Genomic DNA, 24,435 nt, shown 5'->3' on the forward strand with positions numbered 1-24,435 from the left:
TGCCAAATAAAAGAATCTGTTGTCTTCAATAGCATTGACTCACTTGTCTAATTATTCTGTGAAGGTCTTTAAAGTTCTAAAAGCAGAAGCACTCCAGTACTGAAGTCCTTGGATAGAAGATTCCAGTTTGTTAGTGTCTACTGAATGGAGACAAAGCTGGATTTAGTTATTGATTTCTTTCCGACAATTTACTGAAAGTTTATGGTCTCTTAGTATATGTTTCTATAGTTATAGGCATGTAACAGCAAGCACCCTAGCATACCGGGGATGGCTGCTCGAACAAAGGAAAGCAACTTTAAAAGGATCAAAATCTTTAATTGAACATATATACATATACATACTTACATACATACATATATATACTTAGTTTGAGGGAAAAAGTCAGCACCTTGAACTTCAGAAAATACAAACAGAAATTACAAGCAGACAAAAAATACAAACAGAGAAAATAATACAATTCAACAGATCAACAGACAGGGAGGGCTTCTATCACTTTATTATTTATTATTTATCACTTTTTATTCCATTACATATATAACATAGTTAGTTACCAGAGAGAGAAGCATCAACATCTGGGTTTTCAAAGCGGGGGGGGGGGGGTCTCAACAGCTACCCAGAGTCTCATCTAGCCAAATCATACAACTCTTCCCATAAGTGAGCACCAAAGCAAAACCTCCCCTCAGAGTATATATACCTTTCTTCAGGGTCAGAAGACATCACAACCTTCCTGACCCACTGCCTAATTACAAAGTAACAAATGGTGTGGGCCTTCCTGAAAAACAAGCCTCCTCCCAATCAAGCCTATCCTGTTGGGTTCCACTTGAGGCCCATTAAGGGACAAGGAAAATCTTCAAATTCCCTTACCATTACAAGGCATTAAGTTGAAATTGAATTAAGTGAAATTTCAACATGTCCATAATCAAACAGGAAAATATTAAGACATCAGTTAACATTAAAGAAAGATTTCTCTGTTCCCCCAAGAAATTTTTCATGGGAAAAGCCATGTATTCCTGAAAAAATGAGTTTAAAACCTTTTTAGGCTTCAGCTGACTGTATGTATTTAAGAATGTCCAGGAATGTGGTTAGACAGGTAATAAAAATGATTGAACTTACTTTATGGGCTTAGATTTTGTCTAGGTACCTTTTCCCCACCCCCTTATTACAAAAGAGATTGTGTAAGTGGTTTGGAGTTAGAAAAACCAGGAAACCTCAAACCTCAGAACTGTTTGACAGACATTGAGTGAATAGCCTTACATAAATAATTACCAGGTTATAGTTAAAAATAGGAGGTAGAAGGAATGTTCACCACAATTCTCCAGTGAGTTGCTCATGGACATCCAAAGCCATTCAATGACCAGCAAATTTATTCAAAAGGAAAGATTAAACCTGAGGGTATCAATCATCTAGAAGGACACATCCGGATGAGTGTGTTTTGGGGGAGGGATGTATTCACTTTCTGGTCAAGACTCTGAGAAGAACAGACAGGCCACTCGAAAAAGAAAAAAAAAAGTGAAAAGAGTTTCTCTACTCCTCCGTTTGCCCCAGGGTTGTTGGTCTAATATCAGAAACATAAGGATGGTTGTTTTCTAAAATGAATCCTTTTTTTTTTATTTTCAGCCTGGTTTTTTAACTAAAGAGCATTGTAAAGCCCACTCTTCTCATGAGAAAGGGGAGACTTTTATATAGCCAAAGGATTCAGCTGAAGGCAGAAGCTAGAAATAGAGAGAAGCTCTATGTGTTCTCAATTCCCAACACAGACCTCATGTTTAGATGGGGTAGTGTCTGACCAAGCAGCAGACAGTGGAGCAATGGTCCAACAGAGCAATGTACAATAGAGACCATGCATCCAGCAGAAATGTAGTGGGAAGCAAATCTGGATGGAGCAGCATAATAATGAGGTCACCATTAGTAGCCCTGCAGAGTTGCCCCTCCATACAAGTGCCCTGGACACACATGATCCCTTCATATGTGTCCCTCCATATATATTCTCTCCATGTGTATCCCTCTACTCATGGTGCTTTGGACACATAGATTTCCCACATATTCCTCTCCATCTCTTCCCTATGATTGTCCAATGTTCTCACTGATGATGTTAACTATCAACCAATAAACATTTATTAAGTATCTACGATGTACCAGGCACTGTGTTGAGCACCAGGAATACAAAAAGAGACAAAAGACAGCTCCTGGCTTCAAAGAGCTTGCAATCTAAAGATAAGATATATATTTATGAGAGAATATTGTTGTTTAGCTGTTTCAGTCATGTCCAACTCTTTGTGACCCAATTGGGGATTTTCTTGGCAAAGATACTAGAGTGGTTTGTTATTTTCTTCTCCAGCTCATTTTACAGATGAGGAAACTGAGGCAAACAGGTTTAAGTGACTAGTCCAGGGTCACAAAGCAAATGTCTGAAGCAGGATTTGAATTCAGGTCTTCCTGATTCCAAACCACTATCCATTTTATCCACTGCACAAACTAGCTGCCCATATGGCACTTTACAGTTTGCCAAATGCTTTCACATTTAACCCTCCCAGCAATCTTCTGATGTAGACAAAGAAGATTATCCTCCCAATTTAAAGATTAGGAAACCAGAGCTCTAATAGGGTACATGATTTTTGCCTCATGGTCACTTAATGATGGCTTCAAAGTTATTACTTAGGACTTCACTCCATATATTAAGGGCTCTTTCCCCTACACTATGCCACACTCTCTCTACCTTGTGCATTTAAAGATAATACTTCTAAGAATATTATGTTTTACTTCTTCCTACCATCAGAAGAGTTTATGGATGCTGTTTTATTTTAAACAGAAAATCCTGACAGTCAATAACCAGTCCCTGGAAACTTGAGTTTTCATGGGTGTGGCAGTCTTTAAAAGCATACTTGAAAACTTAATAGGAACCCCCAAACTTAAGGCTGAATGGGATAGATCAGAAGTGACTTCAGGTGTTATGGCAGAAAAAATTATTTCTCAACAAATAATGAACTAACTATTCAGACACAAGTGGGCTCACTTCTTATTATGATGGTAACAGATCTTTGCTGCAAACGACTGGAACTCTATCTAGTACAGAATCCAAACACCAACCAGGCAGATTTCTTGCACAGGTAGAGAGATTTTACAACAGAGCTCAGACTAGAAAAGTCTGTGGTTTTTTTCCTCAAGAATTATTATCAACCTCTATGGAACCTCAGAGATTTATGTGCAAATGAAGCTTCTTAGTGTGCATCAGATGTGTGGCTAGCCAATCATCCATAACAAACATTTGCTAAACACCCAGAGGGTACACAGCATTGTACTGAGCATCCTAATACTAACTGCTTGAAAATGTACCAATCTATTTTTGTTGTGTGGAGTCACATCAGGAATAAGAAAGTTAGATGAAGTCTTTAGATCTTTTGTCAGACAATGAACAGATACTTTGCCTTTTCATAAGAAAATTCAAATCTCTACTGAAAATACTTTGTATATTCTCTGCATATTGTAAAAACGGAGATATCCAACACTGCCAAACAAATCTCTAGAAACTAGCATTTCTTACGTGCTACATTTCAATAAGATTAAAAAAAATTGTTAAATATCTGCTTTGTGCAAAGTTTTTTGCTGGTGTGGGAGATGGAAAGTTTAAATAAAACAGACGACAGTCTTTATCCATGACTTTACCTAATTCAAAGCAACACAGAAAAATTACTTCAGTGAGGAAGAAAAACAGCAACTATTCAAAGAGACCTATGTGGATGCACAGGGGACTCGTCAACAGATTTTTTTAAAAGACTACCGAGAAGATATAAGCAAGATAAGTAACTGAGGACAGAAGCTTAGAATGAAGTTGAAGAATGCAAAAGACAATAAAAAGGCCCAGGGGACTGTTAAAGAAGGGAATAGACTTCTATATTCAAAGGTACTGGAAAAAGAAATAACTATAGAGATGGGAAGAATCATCTCTAGGCAGGATTCTTTAGGCAAAACTTCTATAATTACTAGGTGCTTAAACATCAGGGAATTCTGTTTTCCCCTTTCAGTAAAGGGTCATACTCGACCTGGAGCAAAGATGGCAGAGTAAAGGCCAGGGACTCACCTGAGCTCTCCCCCAAACCTCTCCAAATGCCTTTAAATAATGACTCTAAACAAATTCAAAAGTGTTAGAACCAACAAAAAGACAAAGTGAAAGAATTTTCCAGCCCAAGACAACTTGAAAGCTCAATGGGAGTGGTCTGTTGTACCAGAATGAGTGCAGACCACTCCCATGCATCAACAATCCCAGCTGCTGACCAGGAGCAGGCCTCAGGGTAACTGAAATCAGTGGCAGCAGTGGTAGTTTCCAGACTTCTCAACCCACAGATGCCAAAGACAACTTAGAAGGTCAGCAGGAAAGGTCTACCACACCTGGGTGAAAGTGGAGGACAGTCCAGAACAGGCTACACCAGCACAGATTTGGCTACAACAAACCAGGAGCAGGCCTTGGAAGCCACTGAATTAGCAGCAGCAGTGGCAGTTTCCATAGCTCTCAGCCCACAGACTGTAAGGGAGATGAACAACTGGTCAGAAGGAGACTACATAGGTCTCTTTGCTAGCACCAAGGCAGGACTCTGTTGCTTTGCCCATACTCAGATCTGGTTGCCATCTTGGGTGGCAGTCCCAGGGCAGGAAGGAGCACTAGCACACCAGAGCAAGTGGCCTCATGACAGCGTGTATCCTCCTCACAGTTTCAGGGCAGAAATGAGTGCTTATGGTCTCTCATAGACCAAAGTACAAGCCAGGAGAGTAGTAAACGCTTTTCCTTAGTCATAGGTTCCCAAAGTGGGCAATACCGCCCCCTGGGGGTGATAGAACAATCCAGGGGGGATGGTAGTAGCCTTGGGTGCAATTAAGAGGTGTTGAATAAAAATAAGGGGGTGGTGGAAGAATAAGGAAAGAAAAAAAGATAAAGAAACAATTTGAAAAACCATTCATACATGTTTCTTCTATTATGTAAGAGTTAAAGTCATAGTGATTACATTATTTTCCAAATAAACACACAAAATACAAATTATAACAGATCAAAGTTCAAGTCTGCCAACAGGTCTTGACAAGTAAGTGTTAGCAGGCTAGTGTGTCATGCATTGGTGGGAAGTCCAGTCTGTATAGGCAGGAATATGTGTGTTTAATGACTTGTTTATAATATGATACTATATGGTTACATGATGCAATAGTGTCATCAAAATTTCAATGTAGGGAAAAAATCACAAATTTACAATAAATTATTAAATTTAAGATGTGTCATTTTTTTAAAAAAAATTACATTTTTTGAAATGAAGAAAATTTCATTAAAACTGTTAAAGGGTTAAAGAAAGTAAACTTTTGGGGGGAGGCACTGAGTATTTTTTTTTTAAAAGGAGGGTGGTAAACCAAATAAGTTTGGAAACTTCTGCCTTAGATCATATCACCTTGGAAGAACTGAAAATTTACAGGTCCCTTAAGGTATCTTTGAAAAGAGCTACACAAAGTCTCTGAAGCTCAGTAGGGTGTTCCTTCCACCATGGAAGCAGAGCTGTACCTTAACAAAGAGTTAAAAATCAGGTAATAGGCTGGGAAAATGAGCAAACAACAGAAAAAAAATTCTAACCATAGAAAGTAACTATGGTGACAAGGAAGATCAAAGCTCACTCTCAGAGGAAGATAACAAAGTAAAAGTTCCTACATTCAAAGCTTCCAAGAAAAATGTGAATTGGTCTCAGGCCATGGAAGAACTCAAAAATTATTCCCAAAATCAAGTAAGAGAGGTAGAGGAAAAGTTGGGAAGAGGAATAAGAGTGATACAAGAAAATAATTTAAAATAAGTCAACAGCTTGGTAAAGGAGACACACACACACACACAAAACATACTAAAAAGAATAACAGCTTAAAAAACAGATTAGGTCAAATGGTAAAAGAGGTCCAAATAGCCAATGAGGAGAATGCCTTATAAAGCAGAAATGTCTAAATGGGAAAAAGAGGAAACAAAAATTCATTGAAGAAAAAAAGATTAGAATTGGTCAGATGGAAAAGGTCACTGAACAATTCTCACCTGTGGTTCCAAGAAGCTGGAGCATGGGGGGTGGAGACAAGATGGCGGCGTAGAAGCAGGAAAATTATATATGCACCCTCCATAACCACCTCAAATACCTATAAAAAATTACTCTAAACAAACTTTAGGGCTATAGAACCCACAAAGTGACAGAGAGAAACAAACCTCCTGCTGAAGACAGCCTGGCAGGCAGACAGGAAGGGTCCATCACAGCTCACTGGGGGCAGAGCCCAGCCATGAATGAGTCTATAGTTTTAGCCTCAGGGCAGCCACAAACAGCCCTGGCTGGAGGGAATTTTTGAGAGTGTATCACCAGCAGCTATGGAGGCTTCCAGAATTATCAACCCATAAACGACAAAGACAAAGTGAGAGTTCAGTGTGGACTCTGTGAGAACAGAGGGTCTGGACTCTACCCCTGGAAGCAGAAGAAGCTGAGGAGCAGCAGCCAATGCCACATGTCTGCTTCAGAGATCCTGGCTTGTAGATTGTAGGGGGACCAAGCGACCAGTCTGAGGGGTAATTGCTCTTGCTTTAACCTGCTTGGGTCTGGATTACTGTCTAGGGTGGAGGTCCTGGGATGCATAACCAGGGAGCCAGAGTGGGTGGAGGCTTCAGAGAGGGCACCCAACAAATAGCTTCATCATCTGTGAAAACCTAGCAATTTGGAACAAAGCTCTCCTCTCTGGAAGCAAAGTTCTATTGTGGCAAAAAGCTCAAAAGTCAAATAATTGAGTGGCAACATGAACAAGTGAAGGAAGCAAAGCAAATACAGCAATCCTACTTTGGATTCCTTTTTTGGGGACAAAAAGGCTCAAAGCATGGAACAGGAGGAAGACAACAAAGTCAGAACTCCTGCACCAAAAACTTCCAAGAAAAATATGAATTGGTTACAGGCAATAGAGGAGCTTAAAAAGGATTTGGAAAATCAAATAACAGAAGTGGAGGAAAAATTGGGAAGAGAAATTAGAATGATTCAAGAAAATTATGAAAAAAGGGTCAACAACTTGACTGAAGAAAAAATACCTTAAAAAAACAAACTAACTCAAATGGCAAAAGAGACTCAAAAAGCCAATGAGGAGAAGAATTCCTTAAAAAGCCAAATTTGCCAGATGGAAAAAGAATCTCAAAAGCTCACTGAAAAGAATCATTCCTTCAGAATTGGATTGGAGCAAATGGAAGCTAGTGACTTTATGAGAAATCAAGATACTATTAAACAGATACAGACGAATGAAAAAATAGAAGGCAATGTGAATTATCTTATTGGAAAACCCACTGACCTGGAAATGGATCCAGGAAAGATAATTTTAAAATTATTGCACTACCTGAAAGCCATGACCAAAATATGAACCTAGAAATCCTTCAAGAAATTCTCAAGGAAAATTGCTCTGATGTTTTAGAGTCAGAGGGCAAAACAGAATTTGAAAGAATCCACCGATCACCTCTTGAAAAAGATCCCAAAAAGAAAACTCCCAGGAATATTATAGCCAGGTTCCAGAATTCCCAGATCAAGGAGAAAATATTACAAGCAGCCAAGAAGAAACAATTTGAATATTGTGGAAACATAATCAAGGTAACACAGGATCTGGCACTTTCACACAATGAGGGATCAAAGGGCTTGGATTGTGATATTCTGGAGGTCAAAGGAGTTGGGATTAAAACCAAGAATCGCCTACCCAGCAAAACTGAGTATCATGTTTCAGGGGAAAATATAGTAATTCGATGAAATAGAGAACTTTCAAGCATTCTTCATGAAAAAAAAAAACAGTTGAATAGAAAATTTGACATTCAGATACAAGAAGCAAGAGAACCATGAGAAGGTAAACAGGGAAAAGAAATCATAAGAAACCTATCAAAGTTGAACTATTCACATTCCTACATGAAAAAATGATAATTGTAACTTATGAAACTTTTCTCAGTATGAAAATAGTTGAAGGGAATATAAATGTGTGTATACATATGTATGTATGTATACATACATATATGTGTCTATATAGGAGGGTATATGGGAGCATGAATACATATGTGAGTATATATATATGTGTGTGTGTGTGTGTGTGTGTGTGTGTGTGTACAGGTATACATATACAGAGAGTACAGGACCAATTGAATAGGAAGGGATGATACTTAAAAGGTGAAATTGAGAGGTGAGAGAGGAATACAATGAGAGGAGATGGGGAGAGACAGAATGGGGTAAATTATCATATAAAAGAGGCAAGGGAAAACTGTTACAATGGAGGGGAAGAAAAGGAAGTCAAAAGGGAATGAGTCAACATCAATCTCATTGAATTTGGCTTAGGGAGGGAATGACATACATGCTAAATAGGGCTTGCCCTACAGGAGAGTAAGGGGTAAGGGAATGAGAGGGGGGATGATGGAAGGGAGGGCAGGTTGGGGGGGGAGGGAAGTTGGAAGCACACACTTTTGAAAAGGGACAGGGTCAAAGTAGAGGATAGAACAAGTGGGGGTCAATATAGGATGGAGGGAAATATAGTCAGTCTTTCACAATATATCCACTATGGAAATGTTTTGTATAGCTACACATGTGCAACCTTTACTGAATTGTTTATCTTCCCAGTAAGGGTGGGTGACAAGGGAGGGAGGGAAAGAATCTGGAATTCAGAGTTTTAAAATCAAATGTTTAAAAAATATATTATTATTATTTTTTTACATGAAATTGGGTAATAAGATATACAGGCACTGGGGTATAGAGATCCATCTTGCCCTGCTGGAAAGTCGGAGGGGGATGGTGGAGAATATAGGAGAGGGCAAATTGAGGGAGGGGGTATAAAGTGGGATTACTGTTTTGGGGTGGTGGGTAGGGGAAAGACAGGGAGAAAATTTGTAACTCAAAATCTTGTGGAAATGAATAATATAAACTAAAAATAAAAACAAAATTCAATTAAAAATAAATAAATACATATATTCCATTAAAAAAAAAAGAGAGAGAGAGAAAAGGACATTGAAGAAAATAATTCCTTAAAAATCAGAATGGAGCAAATGGATCCTAATGACTTTATGAGAATTCAAGAAACAATAAAATAAAACCAAAAGAGTGAAAAAATAAAAGACAATGTGAAATATCTCATTGGAAAAACAACTGACCTGGAAAATAGATCCAGGAGAGATAATTTAAAAATTATTGGACTACCTGAAAACCATAATAACAAAAGAACCTAGACATCATCTTTCAAGAAATTATCAGGGAAAACTGCCCTCATATTCTGGAAACAGAAGGCAAAATTGAAATTGAAAGAATCCATTGATCACCTCCTGAAAAATATCCAAAATAAAAACTCCCATTAATATTATACCCAAATTCCAGAGCTCCCAGGTCAAGGAGCAAGCAATCAGAAAGAAATAATTTAAGTATTGTGGAACCACAGTTAATATAACATAAGGCTTAGCAGCTTCTACATTAAAGGATCATAGGGTTGGAATATGATATTCCAGAGGATAAAGAAGCTAGGATTACAACCAAGAATCACCTTCCCAGCAAAACTGAGTATAATTCTTGAGGGGAAAATGGATATTCAATGAAATAAAAGACTTTCAATCATTCTTGATGAAAAGACCTGAGTTGTATTGAAAATTTGACTTTAAAACACAAGACTCAAGAGAAGCACAAAAAGATAAACAGGAAAGGAAATCTTAAGGGACTTAATAAGGTTCAACTGTTTACGCGGTAAGATGATGATTATAACTCTTAAGACCTTTCTCATTATTAGAACAGATAGGAGTATATATAGAGAGAGGGCACAGGTATGAGATGAATATGAAAAGATGATATCTAAAAAAATAAAATTAAGGGATGAGAGATGAATGTACTGGGATAAAGGGAAAGGGAGAGGTAGAATGGGGTAGATTATCTCACATAAAAGTGTCAAGAAAAGGCTTTTACTATGGAGAGGAAGAGGTGGAGTTGAGAAGGAGTGAGTGAACCTTACTCTCATCAGAAATGGCTCAAATTGGGACCCTGTCCCTGATACCTCTAAAATCCCTTCCTACTCTAGATTTATGCTCCTATGGCCTCCTGGTTTTCTGACTTCTTCAGCATTCAGGGTCTGTGGCACTTCATGTATCTTTTGGTTATGTATTGACTTCTTATTGTTGTTCCTGTTGTTGCCATTCAGTCGTGTCTAATATTTTGTGACCTGATAGACCATAGCATGCCAGGCCATTCTATCCTTCACTATCTCCTGAAGTCTGTCCAAACTCATGCTCATTCCTTCAGTAACATTATCTAATCCTCTGTCTTCCCCTTTTCCTTTTGCCTTCAAACTTTCCCAATATCAGGGTCTTGTCCAATGTACTCTATCATCTTATTATGTGACCAGAGTAAGCTTTAGCTTTAGTATTTAACCTTCCAGTGAATAGTATGAATTCATTTCTTTAAGTATTGACTTATTTGATTTTGCTTTCCAAGGGACTCTAAAAAGTCTTCTCCTGTACCACAATTTGAAAATGTTGATTCTGTGGCACTCAATTTTCTTTATAATCCAACTCTCATAGCCATATATTACTATTGAAAAAACCATAGTTTTGACTATATGAGCCATTATTGGCAAGGTAATGTCTCTGCTTTTTAGTATGCTATCCAGATTTGCCATACCTTTCCTTTCAAGGAGCAAGCATCTCTTAATTTCATGGCTATAATCACTGTCTACAATGATCTTTGAGTCCAAGAATATGAAATGTGACACTGCTTCCATTTCTTCTTCCTTTATTTATTTTTTATTAGTTTATTTTTCGTTTTCAACATTCACTTCTACAAGTTTTAAATTTTCTCCCCCTCCCTTCCCAAGACGATATGCAATCTGATATAGGCTCTACACATACATTCCTATTAAACACATTTTTGCATTAGTCTTCTTCTATTTGTGAGGAAATGATGGGATTAGTTGCGAAGATCTTAGTTTTTTGGTGTTAACCTTCAAGCCAGCTTTTATACTCTCTTCTTTCACTTTTATCAAGAGGCTTCTTAATTCTGCATTTTCTGTCATCAGAGTCGTATCATTTGCATGTCTGAGGATATTAATAATTCTGCCATCAACCTTAATTCTGGCTTTTGATTCATCCAGTCTGGCATTTTGCATGATGTACTCTGCATGTAAGTTAAACAGGTAAGGTGAGAATATACATACTTGAAGTAGTCCTTTTCCAATCTTGAAGCAATTGGATGTTCTGTTTGGTTCTAACTGTTGCTTCTATAGGTTCCTTAGGAGACAAGTAAGATGATCTGGTACTCCCATCTCTTTGAGGACTTTCTGAATTTTGTTGTGATCCACACAAAGGCTCTAGTGTAGTCAAAGAAGCAGAAGTAGATGTTTTTCTGGAACTCCCTTTATCCACACTCCAATGAATGTTTGCCATTTGTTCTCTAGTTCCTGTGCATCTTCAAAAAACCAACCCATTGTTTTTTGTTTTGTTTTGTTTTGGTTTTGGGTTGTTTTTTTTGGAGGGGGGAAGGCAAGGCAATTAGGGTTAAGTGACTTGCCCAAGGTCACACAACTATTTAAGTATCAAGTATCTGAGACTGGATTTGAACTCAGATCCTCCTGACTCCAGGGCAGGTGCTCTATTCACTGTGCCACCTAACTGCCCCCTTCATTTTTTTTTCCATTCTTCTTTCTGGTAATTCTTGGTTCACATATTGCTGAAGTTTTCCTTGCAGAATCTTAAGCATAACCTTGCTGGTATGGGAAACGAGTGCAGCTTTTTGATATTTGAACATTCTTTGGCATTGTCCTTCTTTAGGATTGAGATGTGTAAACTGATATTTTCCAATCCAGTGGCCACTGTTGCATCCTCCAAATTTGCTGGCATGTTGAGTGCAGCACTTTAACAGCATCAACTTTTAGGATTTTAAATAGCTCAGCAGAAATTCTGTCACCTCCTCTAGCAATTGTTAGCACTGCTTCATAAGACCCACTTGACCTCATTCTCCAGGATGTCTGGCTCTAGTTCAGTAACCACACCATCATGGTTATCAGTGACATTAGGATCTTTCTTATATAATTCTTCTGTATATTCTTGCCACATCTCCTTAATTTCTTCTACTTCTGTTAAATATCTACCATTTTTGTCTTTTATTATGCCCATTTTTGCATGAAATCTTCCCGTGATATCTTTAATTTTCTTTTTTTTTAATTGCTTTTTTGAAGGGGGAAAGGCAGGGCAATTGGGGTTAAGTGACCTGTCCAAGGTCACACAGCTTGTAAATGTTAAGTGTCTGAGGTCAGATTTGAACTCATGTCCTCCTAACTCCAGGGCCACCTAGCTGCCCTGATATCTCTAATTTTCTTGCAGAGATCTCTTGTTTTTCTAACTTTTTTTTTTCTATTTCTTTGCATTACTCATTTAAGAAAGCCTTCTTAACTTTCCTTATTAGTCTCTGGAATTTTGCATTAAGTTGGGTGTCTTTCCCTTTCCCTTTCCTTCTTTTCTCATCAGATAGTCATTTTACTTTCTTGTTCTTTGGAATGTTTTTTTGTTGCTTCCTCCTATACAATATTTCAAACCTCTTGTCCATAGTTCTTCAGGCATTCTATCTACCAGATCTAATCTCTTAAATCTACTCATCACTTCTACTTATAAAGATGTTATTTAGGTCATGTGGTTTGATGGTTTTCCCTACTTCAGTTTGTCTGAATTTTGCCATAAGAATCTCATAATCTGAGCCATAGTCATCTCCAGGTCTTGTTTTAATTAAATGTATAGCATTTCTCATCCTCTGGCTACAAAGTATATTGTCAGTCTGACTTCAATATTAGCATCTGGTGATGTTCATGTAATCTCAAAAATCATCATGTAAATCTTAAAAATTACAGAAAATCTGTTTGAATCCAAGGCAAATTGTTCAACATCACCGTAATAAAAGTCTCTGTTCCAATCACTGATGCCAGAGGCCAAAGTTGATCTGTTCTGTGAAGATCTACAACATCTTTTAGAAAAAACACCCAAAAAAGATGTCACATTCATCATACGGGATTGGAATGCTAAAGGAGGAAATCAAAAGATAATTGGGATGACTGGAAAGTTTGACCTTGACATAAAAAATGAAGCAGGTCAGAGACTAATAATAGTTTTGTCAAGATCAAGATCACTGGTCATACTAAGCACTCCTTTTCAACAACTCAAAAGGCAACACGTGAACATTACCAGATAATCAATACTGGCTTATACCATTTTCTAATTAGTGCTTACTTATAAACCTTGTCTCTCAACCAGACAGTAAGTTTCTAAAGAACAGAGACCAAGTCATATGTATTTTGTCTTCCCCAGAGCACCATTATGCTATGTACATTTCAAGTACTCAATAAACAAATACTTTGTATTTGATTAAGTGAAAAGGATTGTTAACAGGATTTTTATTTGCTTAGTCAACAACTCCCAATATCCTCTAGGAGAGGGAGTTTGTGGTGACAACACCACCTGGCAATTAGATAACTGCTTCAAGGTTAACAAAACACTAACATATAGTATCTCATTCTACACTCACAATCACACCATGAAGTATGGTTAGAGAGAGAGAGAGAGAGAGAGAGAGAGAGAGGGGGAGGGAGAGGGGGAGGGGGGGAGGGGGGGGGGGGGGGGGAGGGAGGGAGGGGGGGAGGGAGAGGGAGAGGGAGGGAGGGAGGAAGGGAGAGAGAAAGGAAGGAAGGAAGAAAGAAAGAAGGGAAAGGAAGGAAGGGGGGAAGAGAGAGAAAGAAAGAGGGAGGAAGGAAGAAAAAGAAAAAAGGAAAGATAGATGAAAGATGAAAGAAGAGAAAGATAAGCAATACAGATAGATGATAAGAGATAGGTGATGGAGATAGACTATTGTTGAAAGATGAATAGAAAGATATATATATGATAGAGAGATGATAGATGATACAGATAGATGTATAGATAGATGATAGAGATAGATGAGAGAGAGAGAGAGAGAGAGAGAGAGAGAGAGAGAGAGAGAGAGAGAGAGAGAGAGAGAGAGAGAGAGTCAGAGCAAGTGAACTTTTAATAAGCCCTAAGCACTGGGGTTACAAATACAAGCAAGCAAGACAATTCCTGCCATGAGGGATTTTAATGGGGGAAGGCAGCACAGAAAGGGTAACTGGAAAGTGGAGTACAAGGCCCCCACAAAGAGGTGGAGAAACCATTTGAAGAGTGAGTCCAACTTTCAATGAAATAATTGTGTCTGGAGTCCCTTCTGAAATTGTGATCCTGACAAAGGATTCATGACTCAAGGCAAGAGGTTTATCCCAGGTGGGAAAACAACCTACAGAGTAAATTGATCTCATTGATACTACAGACATTATATATCTTTTCTCTGACATTTATTAACTTTGTGACCTTGAACAAGTCAATTGTCTTTGTTATGCCTTAGTTTCCTCATCTGTAAAATCAAGAGGTTGGACTAGCTGGCTTTTGAGGTCTCTTACACCTCTCTACTCATTTTATAGATGAAGCAGCTAAGTGAAGTTCAGAGAAGTTAAACAGCTTTACCTTACTTTATCACACAGATAAATATTAAAGGTAGAATCGAACTCAAGTCTCCCCTGGCTTGATGTTCAGTTGTTTCACTTTCCCTGTCTCTCTCTATATAAATAGATAACATGGAATGTACACTGAATCCAGAGTGAGAAGACCTAGCTGGCTTTGATCCCTACTAAGCTAATAACTGCCTACAAATCACTGACCCTCTCTGAGTCTTAGTTTCCTTATCAATAATAATTAACATATTTATACTCATAGGATTTGTTGAATGTTACATACTCTGCAAACTGAAAAGCCAACTAAATATGAGCTATTACTATGAATCACTCCAAGAAGTTTTAGTTTTTATTTGATGATTCATTAAACTGGAGATGATGTGAAGCACACAGGGAGGGAGGGTATACTGAGAAAGGGAATAGAGATGGGAATCAAGAAAAACACTCAAGGGGAATTTCCTATATCATGAAGTTGAATCCCTGAAAAAGAAAATTTCTTGACCAATAAATCAACTGAGTTTTTAACTTACCATAAAAATGTCAACAGCCTTGGAAAAACAAATGTTTCTAGCACAGAAGAATCTGAACTCCTGACTAGCTAACGTGGAAAATGATTATTTTTAATAGCATTTACTGGTAAAGCGGAAGGGTTGAAACTTTAGATAGGCACTAAGGAATATGACTAAGGAAAGGATTATTTCTACAAGTACATCGGTGAACTGGTTAGCATAATGACTCAGAGTACTCTGAGCTTTCTGGAAATTTGGAATCGAATATCATTGTGCCCATCAAGAAGCTAATTGGAGATAATCATCACATCCCCTACGTATGACCACTCTAGCTATAAGTAAAAGAGGTGACACCTTTGGCAGTTTGGACCCCTCCCCTGAATAATTGTGTTTAAGTACACAAAATAAAATATATAGGATCTCAGAGGAAATCAGTTATATTGAAATACAATTTTTTTAAAACAAGGTCACAGAACCCAGGTTAAGAATCCCAGATCAAGAAAGGTTTTAGCTTTCATCCTCTACCTCCATCATCATAAGAACATAAACAATGTCATCCTTTTCAGAGTAATGATCCATCAGTTCTAATTTTCTCTCTCATAGTGATATCAAAGACAGTAATAATTCCATTCACCTTGTCTATGGGTAAATCATTTTGCACCACTCTGTCTCCTCATCTTACACAATAAAGATAATAGCACTTACACTATCTACCTACCACACAGGCTGGGTTATCGTGAGGACCATTCTTTGTAAACAGTAAAAAAAACATACAAATGTTTGTACATCATTATTATTATTTTTGTGACATTGACCTTATTACCTGAACTTGCTCCCTGAAAATAAGTTTGGGCCTTGGGAAAAAAGGAAGCATTTTATTTGCTAACTTCATGACTTAGTCATGAAATTTCTAACCCTTTTCTGTAATACAAAAGTAAGGCTGGAAGCAAAGTCATCCTTAGATTAACTTAATCCTATTCTATCATGCTATAAAGATGCTTTTTGCCCCTGGATACAAATTTCAAAGCTATAACATTAAGTCTCAGATCCTCTCTGTTCCTGGCTGCTGCTCTGGGAATCTATTGCTTTAAAGAATCTAAGAGGAAGAGAAGCATGGCCCAAACCCCATCACATTATGCCAGGAATTCCACATGAGTAATATGTCAGTCTGGATTTTGGCACATATTCATATTATTTTTTAGCTTTAATAACAGGAGCTGCCATTTAACATCATTTCACTCAATATTTTACTCTATTACTCTTTTTAGCTATAAATAGTACCCATTAGGAAGCCACTTTCATTTCATTTATAAAACATATCCATAAGAATAGTGGCACACACTATAGGCTTAAAATGTGTCTCTTTTTTTTGGTCGAATGTTTCTTTTTGGAAAATACAAACAAAATATTTTTCATTTTATTAATAAGCATTCCCCTACTAAATTCTTAGTTCTTCTGGAACAGTGTCTACAGATATTTTGGGGGAATCCAAATTTGGATATTTGTAGGTCAAACCTGTTATCTCTGACAACAGTCAAATACCAAGAGTCAGACTGTCATTGTGGTCACCCTAGTCATATTGACTATTGGTGGCTGATGATCTAGTCCAAAGGTATTTCATTTGGTCCTCATGGAGGCTCGACTTAAATAGAAAGAGCAATAGTCAAAGACCCATGTTTTAGTCCTAACTCTGCCATTGCCTATCTTGGTCACCTTGGGTAAGTCACTTCTTGATAATCCTCACTTCCCTCCTCTTTTAAGTAAATGTGTTAGTTTAGAATAGGAATTCTCAATCATTTTTGGTATCATATACTCCTTTGGCAGTCTGGTGAAACCTATAGATACCTCAGATAATATTTGTGGTTTTTTTTATTTCATAATTGAAGGAAAGGCTTTATTTCATTTAGTGAAAAAAAGATGTAATTTCTTTTTCCCATTTAAGTTCAGGAACTCCTTGAAACCTATCCATAGAACCCTTGACCGAGAGTATTTTAAAAGACCCTTCTTAGATTTAAACCTATGTTTCTATGCACCTAGTCTCAGGAAAAGCTCTAACCTCAAGTAATACTCTCAGAAAAGAAAAAAAGAAGTATGTCATTTAGTTTTATTGTGGTAACATTGCTATTATTAATAGGCAAAGACCATATACAAAATGTTCTCCAAATTATTCATAGATTTTTAAACAGAGTTAAAACAGGTCAGGGCCTTAGAGGGCATCTAATTTATTCCCTTCATTTTGTAGCTTAGGAAAGTGAGGCCTAAGAAGGGAAGTGACATCCAAATTCATCCAACTAGTGTGTGACTAGAATCTAGGTGTCCTGACTCCCAGACCAGTGATATTACCACTATGTTTTGTACATGGCATAACAAAAATTAAACAAGATACAAATTTATGGAGGGTTGAAATTGATCTTTTAAAAATTGAGACTGAAAAGCCAAGAGTTCTAGAAAGAAGGCATGCGATAAGTCGACATCTGCAGACTCCTATTAGGCCAATAGGAGGGCCCAGTGAACTTTTACGGACAGTATAAATATTTTGAGCTGTAGGCATCATGACCACCTGATATCTTCTTTCCTCAGGATCAGCTGCTCAGGAGCTGTGTGTGCCCAGAGCCAGGCACATTTGAGACTTGGATCTCAGTTGTAACACACAATCTCCAGCAGCCATGTCTGTGGAAGAGGAAAGCCGTCCTTTTGCTCAGCAGCTGTCCAATGTCTACTTCACGATCCTTTCACTTTTCTGCTTCAAACTCTTTGTGAAAATCAGCCTTGCCATCCTCAGTCACTTCTACATTGTGAAAGGAAACCGCAAGGAGGCAGCCAGGATAGCAGCCGAATTCTATGGCGTGACCCAAGGGCAAGGTAAGGCTCTGATAATGCTCTCTGATTCATAGCACACCGACTTTGACTCCAGCTTCACTCCTGGGGTTCCTTTGCTTTTCACATATTTCCTTTGTGGGCCAGCTTCAAGGCCAAACTTCTGATTATGAACGAAAATGTTTGTGAGTTCACTGCTGGATTGTTTCATGAAGGAAAGATTTAGTTTGTTACGTAAACCACTCTAATAAGTGTTCCTGCTAGGAAAGGCAGTGAATTCATGCCAAGATAGATTTAGTGGAGGTGATACAACAACAAATTGTATAATTTTCCATTTAACACAAAGAGACTCTAATCATCCCCTTTTGCCTAAGAGTCTAATGATGACAGAAATATTCAAAAACATTTTAGCTAGTTAGTGAGTTTCTCCTTTAATCATATTCTAACTCAAGTTAACTCAACTGACACTGAGGCTTGTACAAAGTAACTGAACTTGAAGAAAACCTGAGAGTGTAGCTACAAAGGCCGATTATGTGTTGGAACATTTTCCTGTAAGAATATGCTGAAGCATAAAACTACCGAATAAAGTGAAAGTAGTTCCAGCTTCCAGAATTCATGGAGGTGCTTCTTTTTTTTTTTTAATGGTGATTTGCTATTGCTTTAATTTGTATAAAATACATGACAAGTTATGCGATAATGTAAATAATTAGACTTTATGTCTGGGTGGAAAAGGGCCCTTGTATTCCTGAAAGGAAAGTTGAACTCTTTGACCACATATGAAATCAGTGTTAACAGACTTCAAGCTTAATGGGTGTCATAAAATCATGTATGTATATGCCATCAGTCCAATTAGTCTGTACAGTTAAAGGGTTTATGTGGCATTCTTTATACTGATGTCACAGTCTGTTAGACTAATCTCTGGTTTGAGAAGCATAATTATTTGAAAACCCTGAACACTTATAAATCAGCAGAAGTTTAGATTTAAAGCTGGCATTCACATAGAATCTAGCACAGTGGTGTGTGCATGTGTGTGTGTGTGTGTTCACAATGACTCAAGTCGAGAGGATGTTATTCTTAGCATCTATTGTACTAACTCTTGTCATTGGGTAGCAAAGTCTATTTTCAAATGTAGGTTATAGCAAGGAACATTTGAGTGGAAAGTCAAATGCAAGAGGGAGATTCCTAAATAAAGTTTGGGGTGTGAAGCTACAATGACAATAATAGTGCATTTGTCACTGAAAAGGAGATGATGAATTTGTTGCTAAGGAAATAGGTTTTGGTTTGTTGTTGTTCAGTCGTTTCAGTCCTGTCCAATTCTTTGTGACCCTTTTTTTGAGTTTTCTTGGCAGAGATAGATAATGGAGTGGTTTGCCATTTCCTTCTCCAGCTCTTTTTATAGATGAGGAAACTAAGGTAAACAGGGTTAAATGACTTACCCAGGGTCACACAGCTAGTGTCTGAGGCTAAATTTGAACTTGGGTCTTCCTGATTCCAGGCCCAGTACTCTATGCACTGTGACACCTAGCTGCCCCAGGTTTTGGTGTTGTAAAAAGATGCTGTAAAAAAAATCAAGAGGTTGTCTGTTGCTAAGGCAAACCTTTCTATTAACGTGGGATACCCTTCTAAAAGGCTAGTGAGTGCCATTTCCCTGAAAGAGAGAACTAGAGGAAAGAGAATTCATCAAAGTCCATTGTGCGACACATCACCTAACTATCTAAAAGACAAGAGAGAAAAAAATCAGTCACCTATTTGGATACTTTATCTATATGGCACCAGACACCAGGAAACCAGTCGGTTTCTCGTTTTTTAAAGTCTAGATATTTGGATGTAAGCTGACAACTGACGGGATTTTTCATCTAGCTATGTAGTCTGACTTTAATGAGACTAATTTTATGTGTGTAGTTTGAAAACTAGGGTATTGGTTTGAGTGTCACACCTTGTATCTTAAATTTCAGTGAGAAAGGCTGATGAGAAACAAAGAATAATTTCTGCCCATCGAAACAGGTTGCAAGAGAGACCTCTGGAGGTCCTTAAAAATAGAACAGTTTCTCATCTCTCTGTCAAGCTGGGGGATGGCTTAAATGACCTCTAAGGTTCTTTGATTCTATGAAATTAAATTACAGGTAGATACACTAACTGATATATAAACTGTCCCCACCCCACCCCCCACCCTCACTATTCACACCCTGTAGAGCATAAGGTGGAAAAGTGCTAATTTAATCTCTTAGGATTATAATCTTTTTAAAACCCTCCTATTTGGTGGCAGTTAAGTGGTACAGTACATAGTGCATTAGGCATGGAATCAGTAAGATTTAAATTTGAATGTGGACTAAGACACTTAGCTACTATGTAATCCTGCATAAGTCACTTAGTCTCTGCATCAGTTTCCACATCTGTAAAATGGGAATAATAATAGCACCGACCTCCCAGGGTTGTTGTGAGGATCAGATGAGTAGATTTGTAAAGCACACTACATGGCATATATTTGTTTCCTTCCTAACTGATATGTTTCAAGTCACCTGGTACAATGTCTCTAGAATTAGGCCTAAGTTCAAATCCCACCTCTGATATTCATAATTGTGTGACCTTGGTGTTGGGCAAGTCATTTAACCTCCCTGGGTCTCAGTTTCCTAATCTGTAAAATGAAGGGGTTTGGACTAAATGATCCCTCCCAGTTCAAAGTAACTCCTGCTATACTTCCATTTGTCTATTTACTAAGTTATACTTTTTACCCAAGGGAAACCATAAAATAAAGTTTTAATTTCATATTGATTCATAATAAGGTGACCCAATCCTGAATCCCACAATCTTCTTTTGTTCTATTACAAACAAGGAGTCGTTTCTGTCCTGTCTATTCTCTTTCTCGTCCCTTAAAAAAAAAAAAAGACTATCTTCAATCTTCAATACCTTGTTGTCAGCTTTTTAATCAGCTTAATCAGCCTTAATTGTTTTTGTATAATCCAGCTGTTTCCCCATCTTCCTAGGGGAAGATTATCACCTTCATTCCATTTCGAATTAGGTTTCTCATTCTGACTTTCAAAGTAGCCAAACCATTCCTCCACCATTTCTGAAATGGACACTCCAAATTCCCTGAAATCTGAGATGTCACACTACATGTATTCATTTCTTTCATAACCACAGTAGATGCTGCTGATGACATTCTGGATGTCCTCTTCATGAGCATAGTAGCACTTTATAATGAAAGAAATGAAACCATTAATTTTGTTAGATACCATCTCCTAACAGATTTACCCTCTGGGGGGACAGAGGGAATCCTGGGACAGGTACTAAGCAAATGACAACCTTTATCCTCTGATGATTTCCTAGGCTCTTTCCATTCAATATATAAACCAAGATGTGATGCAAAGAACATGAGGAAAAGATTATACAGTTTCCAAAATGATGCCCTCAGAATCCATTTGTTATTTCACTGAATTTCATTTTGGAGGAAAAAAAAAGTCCTCATTTCTCTATCATCATAAAAAAAAAGCCTCTTGCTTCCCCCCTCCTTTCCTATATAATGAGTAGACCTTGATTTGTTCTCTCCTAGAATATTTCCTGGACCCATAGCCTCTACAAATCAAAAGTCTATTCTTAACATTGTTAAGGTTGTCATTAGCTTTTGAGACTGGCAGTTGGAAAATTAGATAGCTATCCAGGAATTCTAGGCAGCTTTCAACTTTATTCCTAACTGGTGGAGGGACCAAAGTAGAACGTGACACACCTTCCTATCCTTCAGAGGAATATTTGGGTTGTGCCCCATCTTGAGACATTTGCACAATCACTAGACAAAGATATGAAAAACTGTATTCTCTTTTATCGTCCTAATGACACCTTGACAAGAAATTTCTGTCCTCTATTGTGAGTAGTGTTGCTCTAGTGATAACCCTGGCTCTTAAAGAAGCATGAACACTCTGTACAAAGTTAGTGGACAAGGCCACAGCTGGGCATAATTGTGATGTAATTATTTGTCTTTGTTGCTTTTAGCCTTTCTCTTCTGGTTCCTTTCTTCCTCCTCATCAGGCACCCTCTCTATCCTCTTGTTCTCTTCTCTCCTCATCCTGATCAAAATCTGATCTCAAGAAATTGTCATCATTGGGCTTTAAAACTTTAATGTGAATTTATCATCCTCACCTGGAACCATTGTATCTTTGGCCTTATTTTTAATAGACTGTAAATTCTTGAGGGCAAAGACTGTTTTTGCTATTCTTTGTATCCTCAGTCCTTCACACAAATTTGGCACATAGTAGGTGCTCAACTAATGCTTATTAACTTATTTTTGATTGCCTAATAACACTTTCCCTCATTAAAAGAACTTCAGACATCCATGGGGGCAAATAGAAGAGAAAGTACTTTGGGCCACCTACTTTATTTATATCTAAAGTTCTGAAGGTAATTCAAACTGAAATTCCCTTTTTAAAAAATCAGCATATTGCCTGAATACAGAAAGCAAAAAGAATTAGATGCTATCTATTTTCCTGGTCTCTGGAATGTAAGCATCTAGAGGGCAGTGACACTTTTACCACACTTTTGCATTTGTGTCCCCACGACCTAACACTTTTTCCTTTTTACTGGACCAGAGTTTTCCCTGGTATAATCAACATTTATTGAGAAAACTCCCTATAGCAATGCAAATCAGTACCTGCTCAGCAATTTATGGTCTCAGAGAGTTCCCTTTGGCCCTGAGAGATTAAGTGACTTGCCTATTTAAAGTGTCAGAGGAGAGACTATAAGCCAGGTCTTCCTGTTGTTGAGGCCAGTTTTCTAGCCATCCCCCTATACTACTGCCTTACATAAGTGCCAAACATGTAGTAAGTGCTTAATAAATGATTGTCGAGTGGTTTATTAATTGATTGAGGATTTTCAAATGTATCTCTCCGATATCAACCTCTCTCTCCAGAGCTGAATCTCTTCAGTGTTGTTAGGCTGAACAAGTCTACTTGAATGTCTTTTTGTTGTTGTTGTTTTAATGTCTTTTATCTCCTAAAACTCAATATAAATAAAGCTGAACTCCTCAGCAAGGGCATTACTAGGGCAAGGTAATTGAGTCTTCGCCTCAGGATCCCAAAATTAAAAAAAATTTATTAATAGCACTGATCCCAAAAGCATAAGCAACAATGGAGAAGGAAGAGAAAGAGAAAAAGGAGGAGGAGGCAGAGAAGTTGTTAAATAGATGTCACTCCCTTCCTCCTATCAGCTGAGCTCCAGGGGGCCCTGTCCCCAAAGCAGTCACTTTGCTATGTCCATGGGGGGGGGGGCTCTATTCTTGCACATACACAGCCTTACAGATTTATCTTTTAAAAGTTGATTTGAAGGAACTTCTTGCATCTCTTGCCCAGTTGCATTTTGTAAAGCTTGTCTGAGGTATAAAACACGCTACTTCTGGCTCTGCTCATCAGCTTTCTCTCCCAAACCAGTTTCCCCTCCATGTTTTCCTATTTGTACCAATGGCATAATCATTTTCAGTCATCCAAATCCAAAACCTTATAGCTATCCTTGACTCTTCTCTCTCTTCCTCACCACCCACAATCAAGTCTTGCTCATCAATTCTTCCTTCATGTTACCTCCCTTATTATTACTAAATATTCATTCCTATTGCTTACCACTGTTTCCTATTGACATTCCTATTTTTTATTACCTCACTTTGGAATTAATCTCCTCATTGGTCTTTCTACCTCCAGTCACTCCCTTTTCCAATCCCTCCTACATGCATTGACAAATAGTCTTACTAAAATAAAACTTTGTACATGCCGCATGCTACTCAGAAACCCGTAGTCTCTCTGAATAGAATCTATACTCCAAATCTTGGCATTCAAAGTTTACCACAATCTGGCCCATGACAAAGCCTTTTACACATTTCTGTTCCACAATAAAGCCTCTCTTTTTACAAACTTTCATTTCACTCTATGGATATAAACTCACCACTGCAGCAAAGTAGTTCTGCTCACTGTCTCTATCTTTCCAATTCCAGATACAACATACATATTCCTGGCTCTTTTCTCCCTATCGGGAAAGTCTTTCACTCTGTCTCTACTCATCTAATCCAATCAATGTAGTATTTATTAAGCACCTACTATATGCCTTAGTAGAGGCATTGTGTTAAGCACCAGAATAACTTGTTCTTCAAGACCTAGATCAAGTTTCATTTCCTCCTGACACTTCCAGTTTAGCAGGATCTCTCCTTCCTCTAGGCTTCAAACTCCCTGAGAGAGGGACTGTGCCTTAATTTTATCTCTCAGTATCTCTCCCCAGCAAATTATAAGAAATTATCCATAAGTGATGTTGTAGATAGATTCTCTAACCTGAAAAAGACCTGTGCTCCTGTCTGTTAAAGTTGTTTTATATATATATTCAATTATCAAGTATTTTTTCTCCTTTCTCCCTCTCTTAGTAATGGAAAAGAAAAAGGGAAAAAAGTCTTGTAACAAATATGCATAATCAAGCAAAAGAAATTCTCACATTGATCACATCTAAAAATGTGCCTTTTATTCTGCGTATTTAGTCTATCACCTCTCTATTCTGAAATGCGTATTATGGTTCATTATGTTACCATGGCTCCCTGGAATCCTGGCTGATTATTATTACATTGATCAGA

General features: G+C 37.8%; 1 protein-coding gene and 1 pseudogene across 1 annotated transcript in view; one reads left to right on the top strand and one right to left on the bottom strand.

Annotated features, from left to right (window-relative positions):
- Window positions 1-4,418: 4,418 nt before the first annotated feature.
- On the bottom strand, window positions 4,419-15,602 carry LOC138170984 (uncharacterized; annotated as a pseudogene).
- A 1,912-nt stretch (window positions 15,603-17,514) lies between these two features.
- The window catches only part of ASB5 (ankyrin repeat and SOCS box containing 5), a 77,735-nt gene continuing 70,814 nt past the window's right edge, over window positions 17,515-24,435 (top strand). The window contains exon 1 of the mRNA XM_069096658.1: window positions 17,515-17,885. Coding sequence (XP_068952759.1) covers window positions 17,690-17,885 — 196 coding nt within the window. The 5' untranslated portion in view covers window positions 17,515-17,689. The remainder of the gene's footprint in view (window positions 17,886-24,435) is intronic.

Source organism: Petaurus breviceps, unplaced genomic scaffold, assembly GCF_028583685.1.
Source record: "Petaurus breviceps papuanus isolate PSGF00001 unplaced genomic scaffold, PetGlider_PUasm1.0 126, whole genome shotgun sequence".
Taxonomy (NCBI): Eukaryota; Metazoa; Chordata; class Mammalia; order Diprotodontia; family Petauridae; genus Petaurus; species Petaurus breviceps.